We start from the raw sequence: 10201 nt of genomic DNA on the forward strand, positions 1-10201 counted from the left end.
TTTTTTCCCACATCAATCTACACTCCATACACCATAATGGTAAAGCAAAAAACAGGTTTTTACCATCTTTGCAAATTTATTAAAAATAAAAAACTAAAATGATTCCATTGCATAAGTATTCATACCCTTATCTGGGACAGTTGAAATTTAGCTCAGCAGCATTCATATTGCTTGTAGATGTTACTACACTTCAAGTGAAGTTAACCTGTGGCAAATTCAATTGAATGGGTATGATTTGGAAAGGCACACACGTCTTAATAAAAGGTCTAATAGCTGATAATGCATATTAGAGCAAAAATCAAGCACTGAGGTAAAAAGAATTGCCTGTAGAGCTCAGAAACAGGTTTGCGTCAAGCCACACATCTGGGGAAGAGTTCAGAAAAAAAAAATCTGCTTCATTGAAGGGTCACAGAAGCATGTAGTCTCTGTTACCCTTAATGGAAGAAGTTTAAAACAACCAGGACTCTTCCTAGAGCTGGCCTCCTAGCCAAACTGAGCAACTGATGGAGCAGGCCTTTGGTTAGTATGGTGACCAAGAACCTGATGGTCACTCTAGTTGAGCTCCATGATAATATATGCAGATGGGAGAAATCTAGAGAAGGACAAATATCACTGCAACACTCCACCGATCTGGGCTTTATGGCGGTGTGGCCAAACTCAATCCCGTCCTCTGGCTCTTAAATGTTTAAACTGGCAAAGCTTAAACGAGTTTAGCTTAAACACAGATTTCAACGTGTGCTGTTTAGGTCTCACCTGTGCGTGTGCGCGCGCTTTCAGCACCCGGGTGATGACGGAATAACTGACTGCTCATATTCCAGCATACGGCATTCGCATTGAACAAGAGTGAATAGCTTGTCCACATTTTTTTTTTTATCGCTGTTGTTGTAATGTATTGGGAAGCCAGAATGTGCTTCCATCAACAGAAACATACATTAGACGAACCCTGTTTGTTTTACGTGTTATTTATAGCAAACCATATTACAGATGCGTTGTCAGATTTAAGTTGAACCGCGGTCCTAGCGCGTGCCGAACCGTGTGTGGAGAACCGTACGGTTAAAATCCACATAAGTGGTTAGTGTTAGGGAACTAGGGATGTGCGGGTCTAGTCGACTAAACGGTACAGCTCCTACTAGTCAACACTGAAAACAATAGTCGATTACACGACAGAAAAAAGAAAAGAAAAGAAAAAACATGATTTTATCATTCAAATTACCATCATTTTAACATTGCATTTAAAACATTTTAAATAAGTTAAAATAAAACGTTTGAAAAATAATACATTATTTTTAAAAGTTTATCTGGGCGGAAACTACATTTTTACCTCAGACCTCACATGCGTTTTGTTCGTGTCAGTTGCGGTGAGTTAAAAAATGACCATGCGAAAGACGAGCAATGTGTGGGATTATTTTGAATTAGAAGGAAACGGAAAAATTTTGTGTAAACTGTGTAATGTCAAATTGTTTTACAATAACTCTACTGGAGCGATGCATAATCATATTCAATACAGGCACGTAGGCGTTAGCTTAGAGGCTGGCCAAAGCCAGCAAATGTCAATCACGTCATTCACTACAACCCGCCGCCGCTGTGATCCCGTCCGCGCCGTTTATTCCTCTAACGAAGACCCGCTTCATTGGTGGTGCGGGATTATCCAGGCGCTTTCTGAAACTCTATCGGATTGCTTTTCGTTATCTCTGCGTGCCTGCGACTTTAGTTCCTGCAGGAATTTTATTGTTAATCGCCTCAGGTCCCGTCTTTCACCAGACCACGTTGATAATTTCACTGAACAAATAACGCATGATCTGAGTAAGTAAAATGGGCATTGTTTTGTTTTTAGACGATATAACCTACACGAAGTACGTTTTTAAAAGCCGTTTTAATGCTATTTCTTGATAAACCTTCCTATTGTTTTTGACTTGGCTAATGTTATATGAAGATTAAGAATTCTGTCAGGCTATTGATTGATTTTCCATTGTTCTGCATTTCCCCAGCTGATTTTAATAAATAAGCTATGCTTTGACCAACGTTGAGTGTATTCTCTTCTTGTTTTTTTTCTTTTTAACGACCGCCTAAAATGAAATGATGATAACGCGAGGCAAGTGTGCGGCAAGTGGAATTCATTGAGGGATTTGACAGTGTGATTCATAGATTAAGTATTTCAAATATAGGCTATTATATATGCTACACGCACGCACAGAGGTTTTTTTCTTTTGGGGGGTTTCTTGCTTTTAGACAAAACTTTCGTTTAAACGACAGTCAAATTAGTCGTCGCGCACATCCCTAGTATATATATATGTATATGTTTGTAAAATGGCACAGCTTTTTAAATATCTGGCTCTTAACATCGGTCAGTCAAGCATTATAATATGATATTATGATAATCAAGTATCATTTAATGATAGAACTTTAGTAATTTGAATTAAAACTTGAATTAAAACCATATATGTATGCATATTAGTCATTTTAACTAAACTTAGGACTGGTGGTGGTACTTTTTTGGTCATTCTGTGTGTCTGTAAAAAAAAATGGGGGAAAAAACTGGTAAGATAAAGAATAATACTGGTAAGATAATAATACTATGAATTCTAATTATAAGAACAATATAAAACGCAGTAAGCATTAACGGGCTGCTGGATTCATGAATATTAATCAGGTTGTGTGCATTCACTAGAATTGATTTGCTGAATTCAAATCAGGGACGATAATAGGTGAGAGCCAGCCAATGAGATTGTCGTTTGCGCATTAGTTCCGCCTACTACCATAGAATCCCGCAGTTCTTAAAAGCTGAAGAATTCCAAAGGAACGCTGTTATTTTGACAAGAAAATACAACAAAGAATATCGATTACATATAGCGTGTCAATTCTGCATGGTATGTAAGACTCTCTCGCTCTGTCTCTCTCTTTGCGTGAGAGAAAAAAGCAAAGTGGCCGTGAGTCATGCGCTTCACACTAGAGTTTACAGTACGTCAAATACAGGTACACTGTGCATCCATTCAGATGAACTAAAAAACAGCACAGATCGCTTGATGGAGAGAGAAACTCTGAAGCACTCAGTCAGTGTGTTCGGCGAGTGAAAATATATCTGTGCTAAACTTATACTTAGCCTCGAACTCACACACTGGCGAGTAAAATCTGAGAATTTATTAGTCAGTGGCTAATATTAGTATCATTTAGTCGCCCAGAGTGAAGATTTAGTCGCATATGTGAGTGATTTACTCTCATTGTAGTGGGTTAATGTTTCCGTATACACTAAAAGTGTATTTACTAAATTTACTAAAACAATAGTTAAATCTAATTAAAATGGACTGTTAACCCTTTATTTGTTTGTGCTGTTTGTTTATTACAACTGTTTATGAGTGTGACATTGTTAGCAACATGCTAACATCAGACTGAATCAATTCTGAGTCGAGTCTCCGATGAGTTTTGTGTGAGGAGTGCTATTTGCATGCCGTATTTGTTGTCTGTGAACAACATTACATTTACCTCATGAACAGGGAGGAAAATAGCCTGTCGTCTCTTTGTCTTTCAGCTCACTGGCTAAGTATTGATGGTGTCCAGCCTGCAATACCAGAAAACCCACCTCCAGGTAAGAGAGTTTTCTGGATCTTTTGTTAATTTGCATTACTTTGTAATAGAGTCAGGGAATATGTTTGTACAATTTACTGTGATAATGTATGATTTAAATTATTAAAGATAATTCAAATAATACTATTTTTTACCGTTTATATATTAGGGTTGGCTCAATTTAGGCTTCGGTATGATACCAGAATCTAATACCTCGGTATCCATACTAAATTGATACCATGGGGGACAAATAAGCAGCCTCAAAAGATAACTGAATTTAAAACAGTTTCATTAAAATGCTGCATGAAACTGTAGTAGCAAGTGTGCTGCTTGTTTTTAAGCATAAATATATATAAATATAACATACAGCACTTTTTAGTGCTCTATACTCAGTAAAAATGAAATGATACAATTATTAGAACATTCTGTGCATCATGTAATCAACTGATAAATTCAAATCTGCTTTCGCGTTTTTGACTGGCACTGAGCCAGAGACAGATGCACTCAGCACTTGGCATATATCACTACTTTTTTGTGTTTTCAAACACATAATGTTCATTTTAGGTTTCAGACATGTAAATACACATACGTACTAGCAAAAATTACATTTATAGTTTGACGACGTTTTATTCACATCAAATACACATTGTGTAGGTAACTATAAAGTTTCTCCCAGTTTACCTGCCATTTTTATTTATTTATTTATTTTTTTTGCGTGGAGTGGATGAATTTACAGTGGAGAGCAAAATTAGAGAACAATCTATAAATACTTGATATTGCTCTATTGTTTTGCGATTTTTTTCTGAAATATTGTTAATCTTAATCACTCAAAATTTGAAGGAATATTAGCTGTGGGTATACCACTGTTCTACTAACATGTTTTACAAAATAACCATAGAATTTCAACAAAAAAAACTTTATTTTGTAGCACGAAAGAAGATTACGACTAAAATTTTGGAGGGTTACAGCTGTCAAAACTTAGTGTCCACTTCCTAAGTGTACTCTACACAGGAAGTGTAGAGGCCCTTGCTTTGAATGACTTCAGCATATCTGCGGCCGCAGGACATCTCTAGTTTCGCACACTGCTCTGGTGTGATCTTGTTCCACTCTTCTTCCAGTCTCTTCCATAGTTCGGTAACTGTAGTGGGTTTCTTATCCATAACTTTGTTGCCAAGGATTTTCCAGAGATTTTAAATCCGGTTTAGATCAGGACTCTGGGCTGGGCATTTCATTATTTCAATGTTCTTAGCTTCAAGGAACTGCTTTACCTCTTTTGCAGTGTGTCAGGGAGCATTGTCTTGCATGAAAATTTTTCTGCCTGTGCGTCTAAATTTTGTGAGCGCTCGCACTGGCGCAACCACCTTGTTGCCAAACTCATAAGTGCTGCCATTTCTGTTGCATAAGAGAAACATCTAACGAAACAAAAGTGTAACGAAACTTGTGCTATTCGTTTAAGCTGCACAGCACGGACCGTTTATCAGCTTGGACCAATAATTGAGTGCAGTGCATGCAAACTGGTCCGAGCCCAGAACAGGTTTACTCGGGAAACAGTGTTGATCTTGCGACACTGTTACTGCACAGCACTGCGAGATCCAGTGAGAAGCGGTTGAACTCTTCGCAGAATGAATGGTTGCTGCAAGATCTAATGAGACACATTCCATTTCTGCACAGAATTCTCTGTTATAAACCGATCAAACAGCGCTGACGTACGTCAGAAAACCAGTAGTAGTAATGATAACTATAACCATGTATGGTGTTCAGGCCCGGCTGCAGAAGAAAATGACTAAGGGGACACGTGAAATTGTTAAGGGGGCTTAACTTTAAACCAAAAAGAACATTTGCTTTGAGACAATTATTTGAATGCGGCATTTCCTAAAACACTATATATGCACATGTATACTGCACAACTAACCAAACAGACAAAACTAATAAAATGTTAACTTTAAATTTTTAAAAATAGTATTTTTAATAGATATCTTACCTTTTTAGAAGAGCTGCAGTCTTCTTGATTTGGCATTGAATCTCCTCATTCATTTGTCATGCCATTCTTTTTGTCTAAATTTTGCGGTCAGATCACATTCAAAAGCCAGTTGAATGAGTTGTGTTTTCCTCTGGTGCGACATGCTCCTTCTGTGCTGAGTGAACACATTAGTGAGGGTGGAAAAAGAGTTTTCACAGGTGGCCATGGATGCCCCAAACGTTATTCCGTGTCTGAGCGCAGTGTAAACCAATGGCATTGCAGTTAGAGACCCAGAAAATTGTTGCAGTATATCAAGAGGGGTCCATTTATCCTTGTTTGAACAAGCAATAAAAAAGCGTAAAAACTGACGAGCGACAGTAAATTCAGAATCCACTAGTTCTGTTTTGGTTAAAGGGGTCATATGATGCTGCTAAAAAGAACATTATTTTGTGTATTTGGTGTAATGAAATGTGTTTATGCGGTTTAAGGTTAAAAAAACACATTATTTTCCACATACTGTACATTATTGTTTCTCCTCTATGCCCCGCCTTTCTGAAACGCGTCGATTTTTACAAAACTAATCGGTCTGAAAAGCGAGGTGTGCTCTGATTAACCAACTTTTATAAAGAATATCTCTTTGGATTTGAGTCTTTAGTCTATGCAACTTTACAGATCTTCTTTATGCACCAAGAGCTTGTAACACTCCAAAGAGAAAGGAAAAATTTAAATTGCATAATATGACCCCTGTAAGTCCAAAAGTGGTTTAACTGTTGTACTGTCCAGAAAGTCACTGCTTCCAGGGTCGAGCGCACACAGTGCTTTGACTAACTGAGTGTTGCATTCATTGAATCGTGATGACATTTCTCCGATGACAGTATCCAAAGTACTGAAGAAAAGTCCTTTGCATTCTCTCTTATCTGCTTCGTCGCTCTGTCCAACAGAACATTCAACTATGAAATACTCAAGACTTTTACTCGGGTATTTTCGTAGTTTGGAAGAAATCTCTTCTTGTTCATCATTGCATTGTGCCCAGTCTGCCCACAGTGCTTCAAACTCACTTGTGAACACACTCTCACACACACTATGTACAAATTTTAGGCCAGTGTAGAGATCAGTGATTTCGGCCTGAAGTATCTTGTTTGTAGGGTCAAGGAGAAGGAGGATCTTATGCACCATTAAAGCGATGAACCTGAAATCCACTTCAGAAACCAACTTCACCAGGCCTGCAACCTCCAGCTTTACGTCAGTGCTTTGCTTGCAGACTGATGTCGGACAAAAAATCCACAATGTTGTCATAGCATCTTACCATGACAGATGCTGTTGCCAGGTGACCTGTGATCGAGAAGTCTTTTCAACATTTCGCCATTGTACTGGGCCACCACTGTTGGTTTCTTCACAAATTTATACAGGTTGTCACACACATTGAAAAAATGTTCCAGTGCATTCTCCGAGGACATTGCGCGCACCACCACCAGATGTAATTGATGATTGAAGCAGTGAATATATGGTACTTCTCTGTTCAGTTTCTCCTGCAGAATTTTCTGCGAACCCTCTTTCTTCCCCGACATCACGCTGGCCCCATCGTAACACTGACTTAGAATTTTTCATGTCTCAGACCAGTATCTGTTATCTTTGCTAAGACAAGATTAGTTAACGACAACGCATCCAAGTGTCTTGTTGTCGCCATAGACAGCAGCTGCTCGTGAACTTTGTTACTTTCATTGAGGTAGCGAATGACGATGGAAATGTTTTCACAGCCTGTGGCATCTTGAGTCCCATCCACCTTCAGTGTGTACTAGGGCTATGCGATTAATCGAAATCGAATCGAAATCGCGATTTGAGACGTTGCGATTTAAAAAAATCGCAATTTGATATTTTCCCCCAAATCGCACAGCCCTAGTGTGTACCACGAATTTCCTACTGTACCTCTTTCACAATTTCTTCAGTTACAAAGTCACTCATAAGTCCAATGATTTCATTTTGAATGTCATGTGATGTGTATCTGGCATTAGCAGGTATAGTGCTAAACACTTTAGCAAGTTCAGTGTCTTTTTGGAGAGTGTAATAGCCCACTGCCCCTTCTCTCCCATTGTGTCAAAAGCATCCAACGAACCCCTAAGTGGAAGCGCGTTTGAAACAAGAAACTAAATTGTCAACGATTGCAGAAAAATACTTGCGATTTCTGTCTAGCTGTCCCAAATTTGTAAGAGTTGACACCTCTGTTACTGCTGCGCTGCGTGATTCCTTTTCCTTCCACAGAGTAATACACTTTGTGTTCAATTGCAGACGCATGCCTGTAAAATCCCTTTGAGAAATCCATTGCATGTCTCCAGTTAGAATAGCCGGTTAGTGTGAAGGTCTGGTCAGCATTAGCCCCAGGCTCAGCACTGAACTTTCTACACGGAAAACAAAAGGCTGCATAGGATGATTGTGAATGTTCCAGCCATTCCCTGCCTTTAAACCAGCTACTACAGAATAAACATTTTTTTGCCACTAAACATTCAACCTGGGTATGTTTGCAAGCAGACTTGAACTGGGCTCTCTATTCCGAGGTTATCAGGCACCAGCAGAGGAGGTTGGGGCTCAGACTGGGACTGGGCCTGTAGCTGACTTGTGGTCGTGCTGGCAGCTACAGTCATCTTCATCGGGCTTACCTTCACTTTCAGCATTCTTCTTCACGGACGAAACACGATGTAGATATTTTCTTATGTCCATTCTCGAATTTTGATACTTCACACGCAGCGTAGCTCAAACTGAATATCGCTGATATCATCACTGATAATAGCGCGAATAAATGTGGAATAAAACCACGCCCATATACACTAATTGAAATTTTACAGGTTGTCTGTTGTTCACGTGCCTGTACACCAGTGCCTATGGGAAAAAGGTAGCTCACAAAGTCGACAAAAGATTATCGTTTTATTACACATATATAGTTAACATTTTTCATGTTACCATGAATCAAACTTATAATAGTTTTGGATTTTACATTAATTTTTATTTTAAGAACCACACGACTCACCACTGACTACACACTGAGCAGCGCTAAATGAGATGCACGCAGCACAGACAGGCAGCCAATAGAAATTATGCATCCAACAGAAATCCACTTTTACCCCTTCCTGTCCAATCATCTTTTAGTGTGATTATTCATCTATACTTCATTGGGAAACGGAGATGCATAGCCCTGTTGCGTCCAACCCTCTACATTGCGAGTAAATCACTCGCATATGCGACTAAATCTTCACTCTGGCGACTAAATGATGTCTAATATTAGCCAATTGCTAATAAATTCTCAGATTTTACTCGCCCGTGTGTGAGTTGGAGGCTAAGTATAAGTTTAGCTCAGATATATTTTCACTCGCCGAACACTCTCTGACTCAATGGCGATTCAATTGCCAAGGTGTTCGTAGAGGGCTGTGCGTATAAAATAAAAAAATAAAAAATCACATTTTGTCAGAGTTTTGCACTCATTGTTTATGAAATAAGAAAAGTCACAAAGTGCCTTGAAAACCTTTTTTTAAATTTGCGCCTGAATCACACATAAAGAGCGGTTCCTTTTATAATCACTGAAGTTGTCGGTCAGTTCCGTATAATACTGTAGAAGAATAATGGTACATTTAATAAGAGTAGAATGTTAATTTTCTATATAAAACTTAGATTTTGCACGTTACTGTTGTTAATAAAAGTACATTTTATATGCTTCCTAACTCAAGCTCAGTGCTTTACTGTCAGATGTGCATTACCAAGACATAAACATGTAATATTATTAGTAACTGCAATTATTAATGCAAAACAATAGTACATTTATGATTAAATTATATTTCTTTTTAATACCCCCACACACCACCCCGCAGCGCTACCAAACCTGCTCCTGTCGCCACCATCTGTAGAACTGAGTGGCTGGTGCCACTGCCCTCAAATGTTAGTCTTTAAAAACTGGTAAGACATAGTATAGTTTATAGTTTCGCATAGTTTAAGCGGCTTGGCCCGTCAGATGCTCTGACAGAAAGGGTACATGTGCCGCTGACAGAGACGCTACTTGCGCTGTTTAATGTGTTTGAGATGTGCTGTTTTCCTAAATGCATAACTTGCATTTCACAGGTTTATTCTCCGTGTGTAAATGTTAGAAAGTCATGGAAATATTTCCATTTTGCTGTCAGGAGTGCATGAGCCTTCTGCTTTGCGATTCTCCGCTAAACTTCACAGACTTCAGACAGCATGCACGCCAAACAGACAGAGCGCAATGAAATAGGAGCGCAAAAACTCTTACTAAAATGTACATTTCACTGAAATATTTGTAGTTGGACAATAAATATGACATGTAGAATTTTAAACCTACAAGTAAGTGTATTTTTATGATAGCACTGACTGTAAAGTGACTGTAATGGGGTAATCAAAATAGCCTAACACAACTCAGTGCTTTTGTTCTCATTTATTTTAACTTTTAAGTTTAGTGAATTTAACTTCCACTTTAAAAGCCTTATTTTTGTTTTTAGATTGCAATGTTACAATGTTAGAACGAAATGTGATTTTAACCCTTTTTTGCACATAATAGAAATGTTGGTTACATGGTTACATTCACTTTATTTGTTTTCATAGCCTTTATTATGTATTGTTTTGTTGGACAACATTGGGCGGTAAGTGAAATATATATATATTAAATACAGATTTTTTTAA

General features: G+C 38.3%; 1 protein-coding gene across 2 annotated transcripts in view; it reads left to right on the forward strand.

The window, feature by feature from the left end:
- taf6 (TAF6 RNA polymerase II, TATA box binding protein (TBP)-associated factor) overlaps positions 1-10201 on the forward strand; it is a 58525-nt gene that overhangs the window by 6683 nt on the left and 41641 nt on the right. For both annotated transcript variants that reach the window (XM_016541154.1, XM_016541155.1), the window contains exon 5: positions 3527-3583. In XM_016541154.1, coding sequence (XP_016396640.1) covers positions 3527-3583 — 57 coding nt within the window. The remainder of the gene's footprint in view (positions 1-3526; positions 3584-10201) is intronic.

This window comes from Sinocyclocheilus rhinocerous, unplaced genomic scaffold (genome assembly GCF_001515625.1).
Source record: "Sinocyclocheilus rhinocerous isolate Xijiao unplaced genomic scaffold, SAMN03320098_v1.1 scaffold127, whole genome shotgun sequence".
NCBI classification, from domain to species: domain Eukaryota; kingdom Metazoa; phylum Chordata; class Actinopteri; order Cypriniformes; family Cyprinidae; genus Sinocyclocheilus; species Sinocyclocheilus rhinocerous.